Consider the following 26,157-nt stretch of genomic DNA (forward strand, 5'->3'; position numbering starts at 1 on the left):
TTTGGGCGCGGATTTAGGGAGGGTCACATTTTTTGGGCCGTCATTAAAGGGGTGGTCACATTTTTTTGGGCGCCGAATTTAAGTCTAGTTTTAATTTAATACTGAGCAGGAGAGTCATTGTTGAAAAGAAAATTGTATTCAGTTCACAATGTTTCCTACTATTGTATAACTAGTTCCATATTGTTCAGGTACCAATCTTTTCTTTATATAAATAAATTTTGAGTAACCCTCTCATGGTTGACAGACAAAGCTGCCCGTTCAAATCAGGTGAACAAAACCTGGACTCAAATGTCCTTGTTAAAATTGTCGACGACGTACGTACGTTTTCTAGCGACACCATAATTGGTTGTTTATCTTTGTGCCAAAAGTAAAGGTTCATACTTTAATTAAATAGGACAACATCAGCGGCGTACGCAGCCTATAGGCCTGCAGTCACTGGACTGCAAAAAAAAATTCGATCTTATTTGCATAATGCGGGGACAAAATCAAATGATTACTCGTTCATTCTATGTACGTAGTTTTATATATATGATGAGGTTAAAAACTATAATTTTCTTAACCATGGTAGTCTACAGATGATTTCCAAACATATTGTTATGTCGTTCAGTGCCACGCGACGACTGAAGTCCTTTTTCAGATCGAGGATGACAGAGGATAGTGTAATATTCTCAAAAGTCTGACGCATTGACGCCAATTTCAAACCCAAAAGCGGGAGCTATGAAATCTTCACGGAGATGCGGGATGAGACCACGCCCTCGTTCAGCTTCTGAATGCTCTGACTGCAACTTGTTACAATCCTGCGTACGCCCCTGAGGGACCACGCCCTCCTTCAGCTTCTGAATGCTTTGACTGCAACTTGTTAAAATCCTGCGTACGCCCCTGAACATTGCCATGCTAGCTGATCTATATTTTAGTAAAGGTTATATTCAGCTACAATAGGCTAAGTTAAAACGTCGTATTATCCATGAGCTGTATTCAATGCAATTACATGCAAATGGATCAAGTCGATTGTTTCATCTTCATTTGCAAGCATTTCATTGAATACGGCTCATGGATAATACGACGTTTGAACTTAGCCTTAGTATGTATATCAAGTCTCTGTGGTTTAATCGAATATAAAAATGTGTGTGTGTGTGTGTGGGTGGGGGGGGGGGGGGGGGGTTGCAAATTTTGGGGCGTCCGGTCTAGGGGGGGTCACGATTTTTTTTGGGTTGGATTTGAGGGGGGGGCAAAATTTTTGAGCCCAGGGTTTTGCAAAATTGCCGCCCCCCCCCCCCCCCCCCCAAGTAATAATGACCGCTCCCTTAGAAAACACGAGAGTGAATAGAAAGAGCTACGCGGGCTTCCTGTTGTGAAGAGATTCATCACTTGTTGGTGGGGGAAGGTGACCTCACCACATGGTTCTCTTTTGTAGCTCCACTAGTGTGCCGTCAAGCTGAAAAACAGTAAGAGTGAATTTTTGCCTGCGAGGTGCTGGAACTTCATTAACGGTACCTCCATTAACGACATCCTTTTTACAACGAGCAAGTGGTACCTTCATATAACGACACCTTGTATATACAAGGGGCACGTGGTACCTCCAAATAAGGACACCCTGTATATACAAGTGGCACGTGGTACCTTCATATAACGACACCTTCTATACAAAGGGCTGGTACCTCATATAATGGCACCAGCTGAAAATGATGGCTGACAACAAGAGGTCACACCATTGTTTCATACTCGGGTCAGGTCGTTTCGTTTTCGGTTTCAGCATTAAAGAACTTTAAAAAGCAATGTGCAGTTCCCGTACTACTGTAAGGTAGGCCGCGCGGCAATCATAGGTGTGATCGCGGGCTCAAGCTCGTACTCCATCCCCAGCCCCACAACCCAGCATAGGTTCTCGGGCCCAGTCTCGCGCATGACTTGTTTAACATTCATAACGGAGCAGGATGGAGACGGAAGCATTCTGGCCAAATTTGACGCTAAAGCTCACGTGTGATTGCATCTCTGCCACGAAGATGTGTGATCCCACGTAACATACGACCCTGATCCGAAAAAATCACAGTCAGCTTTGTAAGTATTGTATCTCATTTTGCATACCTAACTTTCATTTTTTTAAATTTTGCCCTCCACACCGCATGCTTCGAGTAAGATAGGTGAGCTTTACGCCTTCTCTGCTTGCTCGCCTTCATTTTTTATACACTTTTCAGCAGTCACTTTATCACAATGTATGCCTTCGATCTTTCTCGCTTGCTTTACTGGTGCCTTTACAGATTCTTAACCTTCAAACTTTGCTTGGTAGGTTAAGATCTAAGGCCTGGCTAAACTAGGAGACATGTTGCGTGCGAAATGTTTCGACCAGATTAGCAACCTCAAAAAACATTGTAGCGCGCGCCAAATCTTGTAGCCGCGACAAAGAAATGCCTCTCAGATATTTGACAAACATTTTCGTGTCGCGCCCTACATGCTTCAGGCGGGGTCTAAACTAGGAAACATTTAGGAGACATGTTGTACGCTATTCATGCCGCACTCGACATGTCCCCTAGTTTAGCCAGGTCTTTATAAACTCATCATTATCGTTTATATCGCTTTGCGGACGGTTCCTTGGCAGTAATAATGTCCATGTCCTCTGCCTTTCTTATTCGTTCTCCGGCGTTCACACGAGTACCCTTGTTCTCAGAACTCTCGATTTTCACAAAGTCTGTCTCCTCATCCGACAAGAGACCGGTCATATCATCGAACCAGTCAAATTGGGCCGCCTGATCCAACTGACTTGGTTCCTCGGAGCGCGATTCTGTATTCGTAGATGATAAAACCATCGCTGACTTTGCCGTTGCCTTGACATCAGCACTTGTTTCCAAGGTAACAAAGTCAGATTCAGACGCAATGAGATCATCGTCGTCACATTCTTCGATAAGGGACTCAAAACAGGAAAAGAGGGTTTTCTGCTTCGGATCCTAAGTAAAACAGAAGAGATTCTATTAAACAGAAAATATCACGTCTGGCATCATGTATATGTATTTATTATAGCGGAGCCCCCACGCGGCGCCCCATACCTAAGAAAAAGTGGTATATAAAACAAATATGGAAACAAATATTGGTAACCCATCGACTCGAGTTTTCGTGAAGCGATGTCCGTCCGTCCCTTAAAAAGCATCGTATGACAACCAAAAGGGAAGTGCAAAACTGTGGTCACACGATTGGTGACGTCATCGATGACGTCACTAGAAGCAAAAATATGCTGACGTCATCAAAATAAAAAATATTTATATTTCACGAAGGAAACATCATACGGCAACCAAACTCGTTAGGTGTCAATGCAACAATATGGTCATGTGTTGTGACGTCATCGATGACGTCGATTAAAGCAGAAAAAACGTGATTAAAAGCAAAAACATTCATATCTCTTGAAAGAAACATTATTTCACAACCAAACTCAGTAGGTGTCATGTTAGATTCAAGGGGGGTGCAACAATATGGTCATGATATGGTCAATATGATTTGTGACGTCATCGATGACGTCATTCAAAGCAAAACTATTCCGATTTCATTAAGAACAAAAATATCCATATCTCATGAAAACATCATATAACAACCAATCTAAGTATTTGTCATGGTATCATGGGGGTGCACCAATATAATCACGTGATTGTGACGTCATCGATGACGTCACTAGAAACAAAAATATGCTGACGTCATCAAAAAAAATATTTATATTTCATTAAAGAAACATCGTGTGACAAAAAAACTCGGTAGGTGTGATGTATGTTTCAAGTGTGGTGCAGTGAGATGGTCACGTGACGTCATTCACGTGTCACCATCGTCGAAACATCGTTTGACAACTAATCTTGTTATGTGTCATGTAGATGTGGGGGGTAAGTTAGCCGTAGTGATCTGTGAAATCGTTGACGTCGCCAAAAACAGAAATAATTAATTATTAGGCGAAAAAAAGCAAAGATTTGGTCGTTTGGAGCTCCGCTTTCTGGCAATGCCTAAATCTATATAATATACATACTGAGAAATACTCACTAAAAACATATGCAATAAATTTTCGTTCGCTGGTCTCAGCAAATCATAGGCGCGAACGATCTTTTTTCACCGTAAACAAATGTCGTTCGCGGTTCTGATTGGACGAACGATATTTTTTCACTGCACTTGAATGGCTCCAATCACAACGCATCAACGAGTGCATAAAAATCGTACAAGCATTTTCAGTTTAGTAATTTATTTATTTCACAGATGCGAGATTTTAGAGATTAATGCACTACTCGTGTAATATGAGCTACAGTCTCGTGCGTGACATTAGCGAGACAGATTCATTTCAATGTAAGTTTCTGTCTGTCTTTAACTGAACCGTCGAACAGCACAAACCTCGGAGCCTCTGCAGCAAACTGTCAAACAGTCAAACTGTTCAGGGATTTAGCTTTCTGTGAGTATATCTTGCTTACTTAAGTTAGACTTGTTTTCTTCTTCCGAGTTATTTTTCATGATCTCTTTTCATTCCTATCGAGTTGGCAAAACAACAATACGCAACCCGCGGGGGAGTAGGACAAAATAAAAGGAGCAAATCCTCACGCGCAGTGGTGGGGTTGTGGTTACTAAAAATAGCCAGATTCGGAATCGACATGGCGCGCGGGTAATACCAAAGTGTCCCTCTCGTAAAAATGTTCACGCGCAGTGGTGGGGTGGTGGTTACTAAAAATAGCCAGATTCGGAATCGACATGGCGCGCGGGTAATACCAAAGTGTCCCTCTCTTATCTTATGTTCTCTTGAAAAAGCTTATCATTAATTTCTCAGTATGTATATAATAATCAAAATACAGCATGATCATCATTTCTTAGTTCCAAACATTGTACAATACAAACGATTTCAATTGCAGAATGTTTTTTTAATTCTACTCATGTTACCTGAAATAATGTTGTATCCGCCTCTGAAAAGTCATCTTTCGTAAGACCAGCTTTGCTCAGCACATCTAGCTTATGCTGGATAAGTGGCCTGTGATATGCAGAGCAATAAACAAGAGATGTTAAGTGGTTAGTAGAAGGGGGGGGGCTAAATCAGGGGCTACACTCAGCTCTCTGTTCTAGATCAGAATAAGTCATATCCTCACTTATTCGGTCTGAAATCCATTCTATTTTCCTATGTGTCAAGTGCTCCTCGACCGTAAAACATGCAAACTCACCAAAGATAATCGTCAGCTGTGCCTTTTGCTACCAAATAATGGATATTAACCGAGTTCTTTTGCCCGATTCTGTAGACCCGGTCCTCTGCTTGCACTAGTGCCTACAGATCAGAAAATAGCGATCGATACAGCGAATGGTAAAGACGTAATGGCAGTATCTAAATATCCACATACCCCGGGATTCCAAAATAACTCCGCAAAAACGACAGCCGTGCCCTCAGTAAGCGTGAGGCCTGCAATACAAAGGAATTATTGACAGTAAGCGTGTGGCCTATGAGGCCTGTAATACAAAGGAAGGATTGACAGTAAGCGTAAGGCCAGCAATAACAAGGAATTATTGAAAGATGATTATTTCTAGGATGATGAGGGTGATATAGTGTATTGGGGATGTTGTTATTACTCGTATACTGTACCTGTGTATTGGGGATGTTGTTATTACCCCATATACTGTACCTGTGTTTGCCGCTGTGATTGACAGTACCGCCACCACTGTGTTCTTGTCTTTTTGAAATTGGTCGCATAACATCTGTCGTTTAGAAGAGGGCGTCTTTCCATCAATGCGTATATAGCTGTATTTCTGTTGGTATAGCCAATGTACAGTACATTAACAGTCAGTCAGAGCAACGCTATGTTATCTAGTACCAACATAACCATCATCAGCCTAACCTTATGCATGAGACAGTCACTTATAGCATCTAGCATGTCCTGATGGTGACCGAAGACCAGGAACTTATGCCCGCCTTCCAGCAAGTCCAGAACATAATTCCTGGTAAATACAACACAGAAAGGTAGGTACAGTATTACCACCAATATTAGGGCTGGAACCCCCAATCTCACTGTCAAGGGGTGTTGAAGAGCCACATTGTTGTTATTGATTTTAACCAAAAATTGGAAGACAAATTACAAGAAGAAATCTCTAGTAGCCACATAAAAATAAAAACGTTATGCTTTATTTTCCAAATTCAATTGAAAATATAGCAACAGCATCCCCAGCTCCACACTGAGCTGGTTCACAAGCTAAAACAACAAATGCTGAAAAGCTAAAACAGCAATGACACTCTCTCCCAAACTCGTAGGCCTACTACATACAGTGGAACCTTGTTTTAACGAACCCCTATAATTACAACAGATTCTTCGGTATAACGAACAACTTCCTTCAGCCCGGCCAAAATTACAGTAAAGAACAGGATATCGATTTAATGAAGTTCTTGTTATAACGAACCTTGTTGTAATGATTATAGATGTCAAAGATGTGACAAAAGATAATTAGCAAAAAGACCAAAAGGATGAAACTATTTTAATCCTATACTGTAACTTCAGGGCAGATGCTCATTACAGCTTTTTACCATTACCCATACCTTGATATAACAAACATTTTGGTATAACAAATCCTCAATATAACGAAGAGATTTCCCAATTCTTTGGCACTTCGTTAAATCGAGGTTCCACTGTATCTTGGAAAAACAGACTGAACATTTACCTTACTGCAGCTATCTTAGAAGCACTTGTTTCACAGAAGTAGTTCAGAAGAGCGCCGTGCTGCTCCTTTTTCTAATAAGAAATGACACAATTTACATTATTGTTGGTTAAACAAGAAAATATGTCAATATGCCTCTTAAATTTAACATGAGGAAAGGGCATAGGTGCATACCTTTGCTGTTTCAACCTCTTTGGCCGCCTTCATTAAAGGCTTGACTTTAATAAGAGAAGGGTCCAGAAGAACCTGTAAAATGCAAGGCAGGTTACTCAAGAGGAGTGGTGGCAAAGAGAAAATGGTCAACTCAAATAAAAAGTACCAATATTAAATGCAATTTGATATAAATTCTTCAAACAGAGCTTGAAAACTGAACTCACCATTTGTCTTCTCTTTGATGGCAATTGATGCAGCACATCTTTCTTCAAACGTCTGAAAATTATTTAAAATCTTTTATGAACTACCCTAATCCTCCAGCCAATAAACATCACTATATCAAAAAGGAGCTGTTGGTGTGACAATCGACCCGATACTGTAAACTTATAACACAGTACTTAGTTATTCTAAGTGTTGTGACCTTATCGTGGTTCTACTATCAGAAAGCCATGAGTGAAGACGGTACGTGTTTATTGTAGATCTGTGTGATTCAACTCTTTCCTAATCATACATGTGCTATATGCTAATTGCAATATTTGTATCATGTGATTAATATGACGTAATCATTAAGATATTAGATTACTACACTAAGCATAGTCTGCTAATTGCTAAAATGATACAGTTTTCTTGAGATAGCACTTGAGTTCAACTGTGTAGCCCCAAGCAGTTTGTCTAACCTGATCATAATGCTTTGCTCAAGCACAAGTTGTAGCTCCTCCATGTTGGATGCACCAGAGTAATCCCATCCCCAGCGATTCTAAACACAACCATTCAATGTAACAATAAATTATTGGTGTTCTCAACACAAACATCCAATGTAACAATACATTCCTGGTGTTCTGAACACAACCATTCGATGTAACAATACATTCTTGGTGTTCTAAACACATCCATTCAATGTAAAAATACATTCTTGGTGTTCTGGACACAACCATTCAAATATGTAAAAATAAATTCTTGGTGTTCTAAACACAACCATTCAATGTAACAATACAATATTGGTGTTCTAAACACAACCATTCAATGTAAAAGTACATTCTTGGTGTTCTAACACAACCATTCAATGTAAAAATACATTCTTGAGGATTCTAAACACAACCATTCATGTAACAATACAAGGATTCCTAACACAACCATTCAATGTAAAAGTACATTCTTGGTGTTCTGAAAACAACCATTCAATGTAAAAATACATTCTATTGAGGATTCTAAACACAACCATTCATGTAACAATACAAGGATTCCTAACACAACCATTCAATGTAACAGTACATTCTTGGTGTTCTGAAAACAACCATTCAATGTAAAAATACATTCTTGAGGATTCTAAACACAACCACCATTCATGTAACAATACAAGGATTCCTAACACAACCATTCAAGATAAAAGTACATTCTTGTGGATTCTAAACACAACCATTCGATGTAACAATACGTTATTGGTGTTCTAAACACAACCTTTCAATGTAAAAGTACATTCTTGGGGATTCTAAACACAACTATTCATGTAACAATACAAGGATTCCTAACACAACCATTCAAAATAAAAGTACATTATTGTGGATTCTAAACACAACCATTCGATGTAACAATACGTTATTGGTGTTCTAAACACAACCTTTCAATGTAAAAGTACATTCTTGGGGATTCTAAACACAACTATTCATGAAACAATACAGGAACACAACTTTTCATGCAACAATAAAGTCTTGAGGAGTCTAGACACAACTATTAATGACAAAACATATTTGGTAGTCACCAGTACAGTATTTGAAACATCCCTCTAACAAAAAGATGGGTTAGTCTACTGTATCATCTGGCTGTACTGTACCTCAACTCCAGCACAATAGCGCTTGCCGAACTCATGGAATGATGGGAACATCCTGGGGTTCACAGCACATATCTGTGTATACAGCTCCTCAGGCCTGGAGAGTGCTGGAGTGCCTGAGAGAAGGATGACTCGTGTTGCTGCCTAGAATGAGAAATACATTCTTGGTTTATTGGTATTAGCTGATATATGAATGTAGGTATACCTATCTATTTGTTACTTTTTTTAAAGCAAAAGGCCTGTAAGGGTTGGTCATTTAGATTTTAAGGAGGGATGTACCCAACTCAAAAGCCAAATGATCTGCCCCCAAAAGCCGCATTGTCACCAGTTTACTTCCGGTTGATTACGTAACAATATCCAATGATTTTTAATGGAAAACGCGAAAAATATTTCAAAATATTGAAAGCAGTGTGTCTATTCGAAGTTTCTTTGAGGATGGGATTGATAATTTAGAGCGGATGGCCTGTTAAATATCTCGGATTTTAATAGATTCTTTTGTCTTTTAACGGTTGAGGTTTCCGTCGGACCTCCGGAAGTAAACTGGTGACAATGCGGCTTTAAGTCTTCTAACCAAACTAAATGCGTAGCTCACATAAGCAAAGAGACAAAAACTAGCCCAAAATTGAGATAAAATCGAATATATTGTCCCAAAAATACAAGAAATAGAAACAAATACATAGTCTGAGCAGGGGGTTCTCTCACAACTCCCTTGTCTCAGAGACACTTGTCTCTATGATATCGTCGAAAATTGGGTAAGTTTTGAGATGAAAATGTTCAGTAACTTGCAAAGACACAAGTGAATTAATACTGTATTAGCAAACTTGGAATCAAAATTTGTTAAAATTCGATGCAATTCAACACAATGGACACAAGTCAATGGAAAAACATAGGAAAAGCACTGGCCAACTGAAATGCAAGTAGTTACAAGTAGCAAACTTGCAACAAATTGTGCTAACTTGCATTTCTTTTGGCCAGGGCTTTAAGGAACCTTTTATTTATCAGGGAGGGGGACAGATGGAGAGCTTTGCATTTTGGAGGTGACTTATGCCCCTCGTCTCCATTACAGTGTATTTTTTTGGTGCATCCCTCCCACGAAAATGGTTCTGCCAGCTCCCTGGTAAATATAAAATAAAATGTTGTTATACCTATTAACCTCTGAACTGCAATCTGGAGGTTTTGTCATGAATGGGTTATTTACCTTATGTGAGTAAAAGAATTTTTTGTTGACTACAGTACCTAATACTTTTCTTGGGGAGCAGTAGTAATTTTTTGTAAAAACAAATTACTGTACCTTTAATATTGGCAAAAACGTCTTTGTTCTTGCAGCTTTGTTGTTCTTGATAAAATGGCTTTCATCCTTTGGTAAAAGTCAGGAAAAAAACCATCCTTCACTTTATGTACAGTAAGTGTATTAAAATGACAAACAAAATTCCTCTCCTTACCGCAATTATAACACGAAAGCGCTTTTCCTGCAATTTTCCCACAAACTTTGTGAGTAAATCATAGCTGATTATATTTATGAGACCAGCAGTTACATTGTCTTTGCCGGTCAAAACAACGTTGATGGACTGAGGGTCAAGAGAGGGTAGCCATTTTATGAATGCCTACAAAAGTGAAAGAAAATAACAATTGGATGACTAAATAGATCAAAGAAGGACTGAGTAAATAATAAAACAAAATAATATCTAGAGACAAACAAAGTCAATATCTGTTAAGAATGTTAGACACAATGGGGCACTTCATTCTGTTTAGGTCAAAAGGGCTTACTCAAGGAAGATAGAGCAGGTAGTTACTTCTATTAAATTTTAAAGATTTGTCTTGTAGATTCATCTCTTCTGGTAGGTACTTTAATTTAGCACCTCAGAGTAAACATTCTCAAAATTAATGTTGTTGTCCTACAGGAACCACCCACGTATAAGAACCTAGAGAATAAAAGCACCTTTTTTATGAGAACCTAATTTGTGTGGTTAGAATGAATAGGTTCTTAATTGAAAGATCACTAAAATGTTTTTTGTTAAAATTCGGATTCATGGTAAATAACTAACATAAAATACTTTTCAAAAATTTTGGTGCATTGCATACTGTAGTTAAATACAACATGGACTTAAATTTTTTGTTCAGCATTGCTTGTTATTGTTATAGTGACTGTTACTGTTTAGATAAGAACCAATTAAGAACCTAAAAAGCCTGATTTGTCAAAAGGCACCCTTGATACAGATCAGATATAAGAGGATGTTTACTGTATTACAGCTGGATGCTTGGCCTCCAGTTGTCATTGTGATCAAATTTTGTTAACTACCTGCTTCCAAGTGAGCCTCATAGAGGACGGTGCTACCACTAGTAATGGCCATTCCTTGCGATAATAGCTAGCAACACAAATTGCTTGCACTGTTTTTCCTAGTCCCATGTCATCTGCTATTATAGCCCGACCATCTTGACAAATGCAAAATGCAACTCCCTCACGCTGAAAGGGCATTAGGGAGCTGACTAACTTAGTGTCGACACAATTCAAGTTGATATCTTCTGTTGAAAGGCTTTTTAGAGTTCCTGGAGATGACTTTGTAAACAAAGACAAGACAGTTTTTGGAAGACCTTCCAAGCTGACACCAACCAAGTCTCTACTAGCAGACACTACAAGACGGTAAATAAAATAGATAAAGTTACATAAAGATCTATACTATCTGTAAGTAGTAATAGTAGTAGTAGTAGTAGTGACAGGAAAACTGTGGAGAATTGACAGTCTTTTGGATAGTTTGTGATTGCTAGAATTTTATGATTACTTCTAAGTTTTAATATTATATTGGTTTTGTGGCATGAAGCATTCAAAAGATTCACTGTTGTTGCTGTTTTTTTTTTTTCATTGGTTGAGCTGTACCCAGGGTTTTAGTTTAGCAATAACCTGCTTACATGAGGTGACCTTGAATGCTGTTTGGTAAACTAACTTAGCTTACCCACTAAAAAAAGCTTTTAAAGTTACTTCTTATTGTTTTTATTGAACTGAGGTATGTTAGTAAAATGGCAGCTTATATGACAATACTTACTCAAAGTTTCATAATCCTCCAGGGAGAAGGACCAAGTTGTGGTTGCTTTGTCTGGAATAGAAATACAAATGCTTGTAGTGGACCTTTTGCTCAACTAACAATACTATTAAATTGCCTTGTTGTTTACAACGAGGGGGAGGGGAGATACATTTTATGGTATTTCAATAATCTGCCAACATTCATATAAAAAATACCCTTGATAAACTAAAAAAATATTTGAGATTTCCCCAACTACACTTTCCCCCTTACCAATAAAATACAGTAGATTATGCCTGAATGCAGCTGAAAAACAAGCACAAGCATTGTTCAGAATGACGGCCACTGATAGTCAGTGTTGATGATCAGTGCTAGAAAATTTTTGTGCTTGCTATATGCTAGTACTACAATATTCCAGCTATATACTGACCATATGCCCGCTATACACTCTAATACTATGCCCACTATACTGACCATATGTCCGCTATATGCTCTAATACTATGCCCAATATACTGACCATATGCCTGCTATATGCTCTAATACTATGCCCAATATACTGACCATATGCCCGCTATATGCTCTAATACTATGCCCACTATATGGACCATATGCCTGCTATATGCTCTAATACTATGCCCAATATACTGACCATATGCCCACTATATGCTCTAATACTATGCCCACTATACTGACCATATGCCCGCTATATGCTCTAATACTATGCCCAATATACTGACCATATGTCTGCTATATGCTCTAATACTATGCCCAATATACTGACCATATGTCTGCTATATGCTCTAATACTATGCCCAATATACTGACCATATGCCTGCTATATGCTCTAATATTATGCCCAATATACTGACCATATGCCCGCTATATGCTGTTAATAATATGCCCACTATATGGACCATATGCCATCTATATGCTCTAATACTATGCCCAATACATTGACCATATGCCCACTATATGCTATGTCCAATATACTGACCATATGCCCGCTATATGCTCTAATAATATGCCCACTATACTGACCATATGCCCACTATATGCTCTAATACTATGCCCACTATACTGACCATATGTCTGCTATATGCTCTAATACTATGCCCAATATATTGACCATATGCCCGCTATATGCTCTAATACTATGCCCAATATACTGACCATATGCCCACTATATGCTCTAATACTATGCCCACTATATTGACCATATGTCCGCTATATGCTGTTAATAATATGCCCACTATATGGACCATATGCCATCTATATGCTCTAATACTATGCCCACTATACTTAGCATATGTCCACTATATGCTCTTACCATATACTTACCATATGCGCGGCTTGGGAGAGTTTTGAATAGAGCTATTAGCTGTGCGTGGAAGCCAATCTTAACAGTAAATCTGGTGCTGCTGATTAGCACACATAATCCTTTGATCACCTTTCCAGTTACTGGGAAAAAAGCTTCACCCTGGATCTTCTGTTGTCCCTTTAACTTTTTATCCCCGCAAAAACTAATGGCTCCACTAGAAGTTTGACTCGGTTTTCGTGGAGCAAAAAAATCCCGCGGTCCTCCATCGCAGTCGGTTTTATTTCTAAAAGCATTTTGTCTGTTTTCTACTCCATCTGATGCACTGTTATTCGCTGTTCGACTTGAGGACTCTAACTGTTGACGGCTAGATGACGGGAGTACTGACGACGTCGCATTTTCCTGGCTTGTATTTGAATTTGTGGTTTGATGCGCCTGCCTCGACCATGTTTGTGCCGTATTTATAGGTTTTGAAGAAGGGAACGATCTGCTGATGACGGCATGATTGTTTTGTTTGTCGACGGCTGATCCAGAAGGTTTGGAAACACCTTTAACAGACGGTGCTTGTCTTTGGGAATTCAACAGAGCTCGCCTTTCAAGTGCTTTTTTGCGATTTTCTTCTATTTTACGCCTCTGCTCTTCAGAAAGCCCTACACCGCTACTGGACATTTCACATACTTCCTATGCACAACAAGTACACGTTGATTTCCTTGAAGTTCAGTCTAAAGTTTGAAGACAACTCTAGTGCTCCGGTCAAAATAGCCGCCATGAAACAACGAACCCGCTGACATACAGCAGACTCGTACACAGGGATCCTAAAGGTTGGTTCTCACTTGGACGTAAGCGCAAGCGCAACGCACGTAATTTTCCGATTCTCAGGCAAAAGAGAACGCATTTGCTTGATTTTCTTGCGCTTATGTTTGACCGGCGATACTTCAAAAACAAAAATGCCTCTTCTAAAGATCGAAAAGAATCGAATCGTGGCCCCTGCATTAGGAATTGGCAGGACCATTAGGGGGTAGGGTGTAGTAGTCAAACTATCAACACGGGTGGCCTAGTGTGTTAGCGCGTCGGCCTCTCACCGCTGTGGCCCAGGTTCGAATCCTGGCTCAAACTATGGATTTTTCCGGGTTCCTGCCTTGCTTCGAATGTGTCACAAGTGAGTTGAAGTTATTCTCCCGTGTTTCCAGTCTTCTCGGATAAGGACAGTAAACCGGAGGTCCCGTCTCTTCAAGCTGCACTACACTAACCTGAACCGAAGGGACGTAAAAGAACCACTGGGGACGCAATAAACCCTCTGGCAGTGACCACCCCCAGTGACAGTGCTTACTAACCGAGGGCCGTATGTTAGAAAACTGTATATTCGGTTAAATATGTTACCCTCGATAAACAAAGATTAAACTGAAACTAAAACTCGACTGATCTAAACAGGCGCGGCCAGAGGGGGGTCCGAGGAGTCTGGACCCCACCCTGTTCATGTGACGAGATGAGTTTGACTCTGAATGACTCCTTTTTCTTTAGTAGTTAAAAAGACTGTTTATTGTTTATTTTATGTTTGTTTTTGGATAGAAAAAAGTCTCTAGATGGATTTAGTGATTGTAACCAGATCAAAGGATGCCAATTTCAACTTAAATGATCCGTGGTCAGTGAATTACTACTCTAGGCCCTAGCCGCATTTTTCTCAAGTCATAGCCTGCTTGCAGGCGTTTACCAGGTGTTTTTTTTTTTCGCTATGCGTTAAGTCGTGGTCGTCATCTTGTTTTTGGCCGCGCTAGCTTGGCGCGAGTGACAAAAATGGCGGCCACGACTCGGCCGCATAGCGAAAACACCCACAGGTAGCCCAGCTCGGAATTCGGCTGTTCTGAGAGGGGACGAGTAAAGCCCTTTTTGGTGAAATGTTGTCAAAAAAATTGCCTTAAAACTTAGAACATGCCTTGTTGTTGTCAAATTCACGTGTAATACACGATTTGGGGGGGTTTTCTCAACGGAATTTATTACTTCTCTCCCCCTACTAAGGAAAGAAACAAGGTTGAAAGCGTCATTTTCGGAATCACCCAAATACCCTCGAAATTCGAGAGTAAAAAACAAAATACAAAATATTTTTATCTCGTAGACCTATGCCAAGGTACACTTACATTCGATATGTGGCATTCGATATGCCGCTAGCCGTATTTTAAAACGAGAAAGTAGCCACAAGCATCATTGACCGACGCCGTTGGACGTTTAGTTACGCTTGACCGCGCTGGGAAGGAGCACAGGTAGCCCATGCAATGGCTGCTTGTTGGTAGCTCGGAATTCGGCTGTTCTTAGAGGGGACAAGTAAAGCGTTTTTTTGTGAAATCGTGTCAATAAAATTAAGGCATGTTTTAAGTTTTAAGGCAAATTTATTGACAGCATTTCACAAAAAACGCTCTACTCGTCCCCTCTCAGAACAGCCGAATTCCGAGCTACGAACAAGCAGTCATTGCCTGGGCTACCTGTGAAACACCGAGAAAACGTAGCAAAAAAAAGAACACCATGTAAACGCCTGCAAGCAGGCTACTCAAGACACGCCCCTGCAAAACCCAACATAACACCGTAACGAATGATGTCATAACCATTACAGGGTATTCTTTAATAAACAAAACAGATAATCTTCTAACAGGAGTGAGTAACAAAAGAGTAATGTCATAATGTACTAGCTAGCGTGTTCAACAGACGTTAGGCGTATTCTGACGGGTGACCTGGCGGGTGACCTCGCTGCACTTGCTGCTTTTCACGAGCAGGACCACCAGTCGCACCTACACGCCACAAGAGAAAGATTAGATGGATTTTTCAAAGCAGAAATAAACCTGTTATAACAGTCTTTGCTTTTGAATAGCAATCTAGGCAGAGTGTAGAGAAATGGTTCGAGGGATGGGGGAGAAGGGGTCTTGGGTAATTCGTAGGAAGATGTAGTAATAGTTGTGGCTGGCTTAGTTCTCTCGCGTATATGCCGACGATTCTACCTCAATGGATCATCACGTGTCCTTGTATTTGGAGGCTGGATGTTTAGTAGTAGAACCCTCCTCCCTCCCCTCCCTCCCCCAACTGCATCGCCACTGTGTTGGCGTGAGTGTCTAGTTTTTCCTTCCCTGTACCCGAAGCTGAATCTTCATTCGTTTACTGTTACGCCGGTCTTGGCTACGAGCTGGTAGCCAGGGAAAGTTCCTCCGTATTTACTCTAAATCAACCAGTTCGACAAAGTCAGTCTGTTATACTTACAGTTTTGCATTTTTCACGTCTTCGTTGTTGTTCACAACTGTGTAAAAAGGAAAAGGTGAACAGTTGTAAAATTGATTATTCACTATATTATCTGACTTAAACAAGTACAAGCAACAAACATCCCATAGTTTGAGTGGCAAAGGAAGATCAAACGTCATTGTGACGTCACAATTTTTGACTGCCACACCCAGTTGTCACGTCAGCCAAATTGGTCATAGAAATACAGAGGGTCCAGGTTAGCTCTCAAACACACCTAGCTCCCTATCACTAATGGAGCCACAGAATGTTATGAAAAGCCAAGTAAGAGAAGAAAGCATTTAAACTAAAACACTGAGGTTGCCTTGCTTCAGTAACGCTCCATAGGTAAACAGGACGAGCAAGATACGATATAGCAGGGAAATATAGAAATGGTTATTTAAAAAACCGTCCTCAGTAGTTGTTTTTGAATGTGATTATACGACCCGTTGAAAAACATCTGCCGGGGTTGACTATATATTTCCGAACAAATAGGCTCGACCGAAATTAGTCTGCTTAGCAGCCGCTTGCGTGGCACTAAAATCGGCTGCTAAGCAGACTAGACCGAAATAGGCTCGACATTTGCATTCATTGAGCTTGACTTACCTGATTTGGGATCAAGCCTGTCGATCGAGGTCTCGATTGGCACCACATTTTCTCGAATTTCCTCTCTCACAGGAGCACAAGAGGCAAGTACGACTAACCCCAGCAGCAACAAAACAACGAGCTTGCTTGACATCCTGGTGGTGCTTTTACTGAGTCTGTCTCCGGATGATTAAATGTTTTTGTTAGCGAGGGATTTAATGCAAATATGAGGTCCACGTCATGGTTATGGATCGTTTAGCAGATATTTAAGAAACAATACATTAGCTACATGCATCGAACCAAAACAAAGTTTAAAATAGTCAGAGTTCCAGCCTTTCCTTCGTCCCCTTTAAAACATAATATACAATATATAGGAATAATATATATATGAATAAAAGTCTCTAAGTTTCCCGCGTTGTGGAAACTCAGTGTTTTTAAGCCATTGCAGTATCTCCACGGGACGTCTATTATGGTTGGTTCTCACCAGGCCGCAAACGCAAACGGAAGCGCAACACAAGTGAGAATTGACCAAACACAAGCGCATGATGAAAATCAAGCAGTTGCGTTCTCTTGCGCTTATGTTCTTAGTGAAAAATTACGTGCGTTCCGCTTGCGCTTACGTCCAAGTGAGAACCAACCTTTATCGGATTTGGCTACAAAATAGTTGGACTTACAGATTTATGAGATAACGGAGTGATTTGTCTACAAATAGCACGTCTATTGCGAACCGGGAGGGAACTTTCCGCCATTGTGTGTGTGTGTTGGGGGGGGGGGGGGGCGAACGCGTCCCCTGGGTACGGGACTGCAACGGAATCAATTCATACCTACATTTGATTTTAACATTTATTTTTTTTTAGGATCCTGTGTGTATTTCGAGAATGCTTTAGCACACAATTGTCCAACACCCGTCGTCGACTGGTCATACACCAAGAATAGGATAATCAACAATCCGACTTGCTTCCATGCTTTGTGTTTACTAAATGTAAGGAAATTGGATATTTTTCAGTAAACCTGCTCGTACGCGTTCACGTGGTCTTTTGGTATGTTTTTCGACGAGTTTGCATGGTTTTAAATGTCTGCAAGCAGGCTATTTTGCAATTAATCTGAGCAAGATTGACGTTCAAAGGCTACCAGTATCGCAATGCCTCTGAACCCTCAAGGGTGGAGCTGTCTTCAATACACCCCCATCCCGATAGGGTATTTGCTGGCTGTCAGCTAAATGGTTGGATTCACGAATGCTGCACACATGGGAACATCATCGGCGTTTTTAGCGTCCCTTTTTTGCTTGCTGCAATCCCTCTAGCATTGCTTGTACAATATACCCATATAAATCGATCCAAGCCTCGGCTACGTCAGATGTGCATCCTTCGCCTAGTACATCTTGTAACGCCCATATGAACGCCTCACCGACAACCTTAGACAAATAGCCATGATGTCAAGATGAGGTTTCGTCTACGTCTTACTTGGTTCACTTATGTCGCGCCCTTGTTCGCCGCTGTTCACACGTATGTTGCTCCCTTGTTCGCCACTGTTCACACTTATGTTGCGCCCTTGTTCGCCACTGTTCACACCTATGTTGCGCCCTTGTTCGCCACTGTTCACACTTATGTTGCGCCCTTGTTCGCCACTGTTCACACTTATGTTGCGCCCTTGTTCGCCACTGTTCACACTTATGTTGCGCCCTTGTTCGCCACTGTTCACACTTTTGTTGCGCTCTCGTTCGCCACTGTTCACACTAATGTTGCGCCCTTGTTCGCCACTGTTCACACCTATGTTGCGCCCTTGTTCGCCACTGTTCACACTTATGTTGCGCTCGCGTTTGCCACTGTTCACACTTATGTTGCGCCCTTGTTCGCCACTGTTCACACTTATGTTGCGCTCTTGTTCGCCACTGTTCACACTTATGTTGCGCTCGCGTTTGCCACTGTTCACACTTATGTTCGCCACTGTTCACACGTATGTTGCGCTCTTGTTCGCCACTGTTCACACCTATGTTGCGCCCTTGTTCGCCACTGTTCACACTTACGTTGCGCTTTTGTTCGCCACTGTTCACACGTATGTTGCGCTCTTGTTCGCCACTGTTCACACCTATGTTGCGCCCTTGTTCGCCACTGTTCACACTTATGTTGCGCTCTTGTTCCCCACTGTTCACACCTATGTTGCGCTCTTGTTCGCCACTGTTCACACCTATGTTGCGCCCTTGTTCGCCACTGTTCACACTTATGTTGCGCTTTTGTTCGCCACTGTTCACACTTATGTTGCGCCCTTGTTCGCCACTGTTCACACTTATGCTGCGCTCGCGTTCGCCACTGTTCACACTTATGTTGCGCTCTCGTTCGCCACTTTTCACACTGATGTTGCGCCCTTGTTCGCCACTGTTCACACTTGTGTTGCGCACTTGTTCGCCACTGTTCACACTTATGTTGCGCTCTCGTTCGCCACTGTTCACACTTATGTTGCGCTCGCGTTTGCCACTGTTCACACTTATGTTGCGCCCTTGTTCGCCACCGTTCACACCTATGTTGCGCCCTTGTTCGCCACTGTTCACACTTATGTTGCGCCCTTGTTCGCCACTGTTCACACCTATGTTGCGCTCTTGTTCGCCACTGTTCACACTTATGTTGCGCTCGCGTTCTCCATGTCACGATTGCGCTCAACTGGTCAATACTTGCGTTTGCTTGCTTAGTACTGACTCATAGCCCTTTAAAATCTACTTACACCGAAGTGGTCCTTTGTCACTCCCCAAGGAAGATGACGACCTCCGAGGTTGATGAGATAACTTTCGAAAGTCTCGGCGTCATCTAGAACCGTCACGGCGTTCTCAACAGCTACCATCACGCGCTTGGCGTGCAAATACAACGAACGAGAGTTTAGGATATCCTTCAATTCCTTGCCTTTGAAGTTTGGGAATGTGTCTTGCATGTTCGGGTTCACGTCAAATAGTCTGCGGAAAGAGACGGGTGAGCGAACGAAAAAGGACGTCAAGGCGTACTATGGAAAAAGGTAACGAACAAGTAAGTAGAGGCGTAACTATGGAGAAAGGTAACGGACAAGTAAGTCAAGGCGTACTTTGGAGAAAGATAACGAACAAGTAAGTCAAGGCGTAACTATGGGGAAAGGTAGCTAACAAGTAAGTCAAGGCGTAACTATGGAGAAAGGTAGCTAACAAGTAAGTCAAGGCGTACTATGGAGAAAGGTAACGGACAAGTAAGTCAAGGCGTACCATGGAGAAAGGTAACGGACAAGTAAGTCAAGGCGTACCATGGAAAAAGGTAACGGACAAGTAAGTCAAGGCGTAACTATGGAGAAAGGTAACGGACAAGTAAGTCAAGGCGTAACTATAGAGAAAGGTAGCGAACAAGAAAGTGAAGGCGTAACTATGGAGAAAGGTAACGAACAAGTAAGTCAAGGCGTAACTATGGAGAAAGGTAACGGACAAGTAAGTCAAGGCGTAACTATGGAGAAAGGTAACGGACAAGTAAGTCAAGGCGTACCATGGAGAAAGGTAACGGACAAGTAAGTCAAGGCGTACCATGGAGAAAGGTAACGGACAAGTAAGTCAAGGCGTACCATGGAGAAAGGTAACGGACAAGTAAGTCAAGGCGTACCATGGAGAAAGGTAACGGACAAGTAAGTCAAGGCGTAACTATGGAGAAAGGTAGCGAACAAGAAAGTGAAGGCGTACTATGGAGAAAGGTAACGAACAAGTAAGTCAAGGCGTAACTATGGAGGAAGGTAGCTAACAAGTAAGTCAAGGCGTACCATGGAGAAAGGTAACGGACAAGTAAGTCAAGGCGTACTATGGAGAAAGGTAACGGACAAGTAAGTCAAGGCGTAACTATGGAGAAAGGTAACGGACAAGTAAGTCAAGGCGTACTATGGAGAAAGGTAACGGACAAGTAAGTCAAGGCGTACCATGGAGAAAGGTAGCGGACAAGTAAGTCAAGGCGTACTATGGGAAAAGGTAACGAACAAGTAAGTCAAGGCGTAACTATGGAGAAAGGTAACGAACAAGTAAGTCAAGGCGTAACTATGGAGAAAGGTAACGGACAAGTAAGTCAAGGCGTAACTATGGAGAAAGGTAGCGGACAAGTAAGTCAAGGCGTACTTTAGAGAAAGATAACGAACAAATGAGTCAAGACGTACTATGGAGAAAGGTAACGAACAAGTAAGTCAAGGCGTACCATGGAGAAAGGTAGCGGACAAGTAAGTCAAGGCGTAACTATGGGAAAAGGTAACGAACAAGTAAGTCAAGGCGTAACTATGGAGAAAGGTAACGGACAAGTAAGTCAAGGCGTAACTATGGAGAAAGGTAACGGACAAGTAAGTCAAGGCGTAACCATGGAGAAAGGTAACGGACAAGTAAGTCAAGGCGTACTATGGAGAAAGGTAACGGACAAGTAAGTCAAGGCGTAACTATGGAGAAAGGTAACGAACAAGTAAGTCAAGGCGTAACTATGGAGAAAGGTAACGAACAAGTAAGTCAAGGCGTACTATTGGGAAAGGTAGCCTGGTTTCAGCTGCAAAATGGCAAATAGCAGTTCTACTCACAAAATGTACCATAAGATTGATTTACCTATCATCTTTCATGCCGATTAGCAGCGGTCAGAATTGCGGTCAGGATTGGCTGTCTAATTATCTATTTTTTCTAATCGGTCCATTCGAACCAAATTTTTGCGGTTCACGAAAATTAAGGCGAAGTGAAAAAGAGAGAGGTCTCTAAAAGCACAGATTTGTGTTACTTTCTCCAGAGTTGGAAATGCTATTGGAATCATAAGTATTGTTTCTAGTTTTCGTGACACAAAGCAACAAGCAAAAAAGTCGATAACAAGGTAGCCAATTTAGCCATAAATCTATTTCGATCTACAATGAACGTTGAAATAAAAATCCAAATTCTGTAAAAATCATTATCACTATATTACCTTCTTTTTATTTTATTTCCTTGTAGGGTTGGACTAAAGGGAGTCAGTATGCAAATATCTAGACTCCCCCTGGCAAGTTTGAATACCGACGACAAACACTCGTGCCGCCTCACCCCAGGCGAGCTAATATTGCATTAGCACGGACACGCCGACATTGATATAGCAGTTAAGTATTTATTACCCTATAAAAAGCAAACCTGCAATCTTTTCTCATAGTCACAACCATATTCCAAAACACATCAAATGATCACTGATGTTTTTTTGAAACTTTGTTTAGAGATTTGAGTTTTTATTGAAAATAAAAATGTTAGTGGTAGTGAAAAGGGTTTTTTTTATAGAGAGCAAAAACAAATATTGGAAAACGGAGACCGATTCAAAAAACGATCTTCAACAAACATAAGTCGAAGCAAGTGAACTGTGTTTTAATCAGATTTAGTTTACGGCGGCAATCATACAATAATGAAATCCCCATATTTTCATTTCCTGTCGAGAATGTGTATTGTGTGCTTTTTCGTTTTTATGATCCTCAACACCGGTGTAACTAAACAAACCATGGTACTTTTTTTCTAGTAAAAAAAAAGTAAATAATGGAAATAAAATGAAATTGTATTTACTTCGTAAGGTCGTATTAGGTCTGTGGTCAAGTGGCTTAAGCCCGAATCATACCTTGTAAAAATTCGTTTTCCAATTGTGATTTTCACCGGTTCGATCAGCTCCCAGGATTCGCGAACTAGTTTTTTTCGCCGTGTTGACAATGGGACTGAAGTGAGAGTGTTTTCGGTGTCGCTTGCTGGTTGCCGGATGAAGAAAGGTCGCACGGTGCTACTCGCCCCACAACCCATAACTCGCCGAGACCGTTATCAAAACGACATCACGGACAAAAGTTGTTCCTATGAAGTCAAGAATCCCACTTTTTTAAATCGAGAATAATCAGAATAAAATATAATGATTAATGGCCTTCTGCTTTTAAATTGAAGATAGCGCCGTTTCCTGTAGAGCTGACGCAGCTGTGAGCTGACGTCTCGCTGACGGCTAATGTTGTATTTGTCCTTACTTCAAAAGATCAAGATCTCTTATCGTTCACGAAATTATAGTCTATATGTAAAAACAAATTAGAACAGGGATAACAGATTGCGCAGTCCTGGGTTCGAGATTCCCAGTAAATATATATATATTTTTACATGAATGTTTGGTTCCAGCAGAAAAGATCCTACCCACTCCCCCCTCCTAAAGGAATTCATTTTCTTACTAAACAGCAGTCCTTAGTCCTTACAGCGGGTTATTTCTCTAAAATGGTTCAAATATTATCTTAGTGTATCCTGGTATCTTATCATAAGTATGTTTATAATTGCTTGCTATTCAGAATCCCAGTTTCTTTTCTAATGCGTAAATCGTCCGATATTTAATAAAATATATATATATATATATATATATATATATATATATATATATATATATATATATATATTTTTTTTTGCAGAGCATAGAACTAAACATGAACATAGAGGAAGGGCATAGAACTAAACATGACCATGGACGCAGGACATAGAACTGAACATGACTATGGACGCAGGGCATAGAACTAAACATGACCATGGACGCAGGCCATAGAACTAAACATGACCATGGACTTAGGTTCATAAGGCAGAGGAAGATTATAGATTTGAATAGCGCTAAAAAGATAGATACAGACATTCCGAGGCTACTGCTTCTTCATTAGTGTTGAAACTTGACACGGATAAATAGGCAGTAGCCTGCGTAGTTATTTTTGACGTCTTGTAAAACTCACGCGAAAGCTAATTGGGCCGTTAGCGGATGTTATGATGCATTTGCGGTATAATGACCCTGGTAAATGGTTAATCACGCACAAGCTTTACGGAGTAATAAAATAAGTCGATAAATCCATTTTGACTATTCACGCCTAGCTAAGGGCTTTCTTCTGTCCCATCGCCTGTCGAAGCAGTGATAAATAAGTTGTCAGGGATTGTATTCAGTACAGAGAATGTATGATGAGCTATCCCACTATTATTTCCTTGACACCAATATACACTGAATGATTGTTTGTTTGTGAATTATGAGAAAAGACTCGTACCCAGTCGTTATTTGCTGTTGCGCAGACATCCACTGGAATACTGAAGCAGAGACCCCGACACCGCATCCTGACCGTCATGCACCGTGCGCTTCTTCGTCCTCCCCAAAATGCATCGCGCGGCGTCTGGGTACGAGACTGTTATGAGAATGAAAAACCCGACGGCCGCCGAGCCGACTTGCTTGACGCGTTGGTTTTAGCCTGCGTAGCGGCTCAAGGGAAGGGGAGGGACGCAGGCTAGTTGGTTTCGTAAGGTTTCGTAGGCTATGAGACCCTATGCAAACGAGATGTTCATCTCAATAGTGGATCTCAACCCGCTTTAATCATGGTGCCTTTCAAACAATGCCACAACCAAAACAACTCAAAAGGAAAGCTGTTTCTCTGAAAGTGATGAGAGCTTTGAATAGTATTTAAAACAAAAATAATAAGCAAGATTATCACGCTAGTCGGAAATGAGAACTTCAAAATTGAAAAAAAGAACGAGCACTCCGACACTTTTATTATAAAAACGTTCAGCCTGAGATTTTACCAAATTCTAAAAACATGCTAAGAACATGCCGAGGCTCAAAACACAGCAAAACATTTTATGTCAGAGTGATGCGGAACGTAGAATCAGATTGTACCGATACTATTGTTATTTATCATTTGTGTTGTTCTCTTTTTGATACTTTTTAAAGCCACATTGTCACCAGTTTACTTCCGGAGGTCCGACGGAAACCTCAACCGTTGAAAGACAAAAGAATCTATTAGAATCCGAGATATTTAACAGTCGGTCCGCTCTAAATTATCGATCACACCCTCGAAGAAACTTCCAATAGACACGCTGCTTTCAATATTTTGAAATATTTTTCGCATTTTCCGTTAAAAATCATCGGAGATTGTTACGTTATCGAACGGAAGTAAACTGGTGACAATGCAGCTTTAAGTGCTTTAATTTTATACACCTATTTCAATAAACGTTGTCAGTGCAAATGGCGAATGGCAATTAGCAGGTTATAAAACCAGTCACTGCTTATGGGTATAATTATTTGTAAGAATAAAGATAAAGAGTAATATAATCGCAGAAAATATCCACATTATCCTGCATTTAGTAGAAATTTGACGTGTTTCGTGGTACTTTTGATCTTAGAACTGCCATTTGACAATTGGCATTCGCCATTTGCAATGACAACATATTTTGAAATAGGTGTATATAATAGCCGGTAGGCTGCAAGACCACCCGTAAGGGATCTTGTCAAGTTGAAAAAAATTCCGGAAACACTGGATAGAGGTGACTACCACCCCCCGCCCTTTTCATAGGGTCATTGGCCCTTGATCCCTACCCCTTACGAAGACGGAACGAGGCTCCTTTCTCAATCATGGTTATTCATCTATTCATTCTTTCGTTCGTTCGTTCGTTCATTTATTTAAATATTTATTTTATCAATCGACATAAACAGCACAACAGAAAAAAAAAACACTTAGAAAAAGGTAACACTAGCCGGAACTCCACTACAGACTAGTCTAAATAATAATTTTATTAATTAAAATTAATACAATCAACAAATTTTATTGTCCTACGGTCGTTAAAATATTCCCTCCACACACAACAGTGCATTCCATTAGCGATGATAATGAAAGAACTGAAATGAAAAATAAAATATGCCAAAGAGAAGAGTATCATCCCTCTGCCCATCTCTTTTGTTACTTTTTAACAAAGTGCCCAGAAAATAGAGAAGTCAGAGTACCAGCATAAAGGGAAAAAGTATTTCCTTCTTGGGAAACTATTGACTGGTGCACATTTTATCGATATAACTGCCTTCTAAGTTATTTTTGTCTGTGTGAGTCAGAAAGCCAAATGTAACAAGAAGTTATTACCCCCTCCCCCCCCCCCCCCCCCACAACCTCTAGCAGTTAACCAGTCTCCTTTCCCTTCTGCAAAAAGCTAGATCCGCCCTTGGGGACTGCTTTATGGTCGTAGCGAACTTTATTATGTACTTCTCTCTTTTTTATAAGAACCTTTTTTTTTATAAGAAAGTCCAGCCTAAGATTTCCCCACATTTTAAGAACTTGGCGAGAACTTGGCCTCAGGACGAAAAAGAACAGCAATAAATCTGAAAATAGGTAGTATACCTTAAGCCACCACAAGATGTATAATTCAAAGTTGCGTGTTTTAGTGTTTGATTGACTAATATTTCGGCGGACTTTGGGAAAGGACACATGGGCTTGGTGTCTTTGTCTGTCCGTGGGACAGTTGTTATCAGCGACAATCAAGCAAATCAATCACAAAATCTGAATATAGATAGAGGATGATAACAGACAGGTATTTCTAGCTGTAAACAGCAATTTATAACAATAACAGTTAATG

At 40.7% G+C, this 26,157-nt stretch overlaps 2 protein-coding genes across 2 annotated transcripts; both read right to left on the reverse strand.

Annotated features, from left to right (window-relative positions):
- Positions 1 to 2,041: 2,041 nt before the first annotated feature.
- LOC5521860 (SWI/SNF-related matrix-associated actin-dependent regulator of chromatin subfamily A-like protein 1) lies at positions 2,042 to 13,759 on the reverse strand. Its single transcript, XM_001641594.3, has 16 exons — positions 12,980 to 13,759; positions 11,665 to 11,715; positions 10,923 to 11,254; positions 10,066 to 10,227; positions 9,915 to 9,980; positions 8,627 to 8,767; positions 7,473 to 7,552; positions 7,020 to 7,071; positions 6,817 to 6,888; positions 6,646 to 6,716; positions 5,832 to 5,931; positions 5,619 to 5,742; positions 5,340 to 5,398; positions 5,166 to 5,266; positions 4,891 to 4,978; positions 2,042 to 2,939 (listed from the first exon to the last, which is right to left on the reverse strand). The coding sequence occupies exons 1-16, from the start codon at positions 13,623 to 13,625 to the stop codon at positions 2,556 to 2,558; spliced, it is 2,529 nt and encodes an 842-aa protein (XP_001641644.2). The 5' UTR covers positions 13,626 to 13,759; the 3' UTR covers positions 2,042 to 2,555.
- Positions 13,760 to 15,544: 1,785 nt separating this feature from the next.
- LOC5521861 (neuroglobin-1) lies at positions 15,545 to 22,789 on the reverse strand. Its single transcript, XM_001641595.3, has 5 exons — positions 22,388 to 22,789; positions 19,518 to 19,743; positions 16,821 to 18,213; positions 16,200 to 16,236; positions 15,545 to 15,736 (listed from the first exon to the last, which is right to left on the reverse strand). The coding sequence occupies exons 1-3, from the start codon at positions 22,561 to 22,563 to the stop codon at positions 18,067 to 18,069; spliced, it is 549 nt and encodes a 182-aa protein (XP_001641645.2). The 5' UTR covers positions 22,564 to 22,789; the 3' UTR covers positions 15,545 to 15,736; positions 16,200 to 16,236; positions 16,821 to 18,066.
- Positions 22,790 to 26,157: the final 3,368 nt, after the last annotated feature.

This window comes from Nematostella vectensis, chromosome 2, assembly GCF_932526225.1.
Source record: "Nematostella vectensis chromosome 2, jaNemVect1.1, whole genome shotgun sequence".
NCBI lineage: Eukaryota > Metazoa > Cnidaria > Anthozoa > Actiniaria > Edwardsiidae > Nematostella > Nematostella vectensis.

Excerpts from the sequence above, each read along its gene's own strand:
- LOC5521860 (XM_001641594.3), bottom strand. The coding sequence starts at position 13,625 with ATGTCCAGTAGCGGTGTAGGGCTTTCTGAAGAGCAGAGGCGTAAAATA. Across the intron at positions 6,889-7,019 it reads CATCAAAGAGAAGACAAATG|GTTCTTCTGGACCCTTCTCT; the intron begins GTGAGTTCAGTT and ends TGCATTTTACAG. Across the intron at positions 5,743-5,831 it reads GTGACTGTCTCATGCATAAG|AAATACAGCTATATACGCAT; the intron begins GTTAGGCTGATG and ends CTATACCAACAG.
- LOC5521861 (XM_001641595.3), bottom strand. The coding sequence starts at position 22,563 with ATGGGTTGTGGGGCGAGTAGCACCGTGCGACCTTTCTTCATCCGGCAA. Across the intron at positions 19,744-22,387 it reads GGAAAACGAATTTTTACAAG|ACTATTTGACGTGAACCCGA; the intron begins GTATGATTCGGG and ends CTCTTTCCGCAG. Across the intron at positions 18,214-19,517 it reads TGACAAAGGACCACTTCGGT|GTTGTCGGTGAGGCGTTCAT; the intron begins GTAAGTAGATTT and ends TATTTGTCTAAG.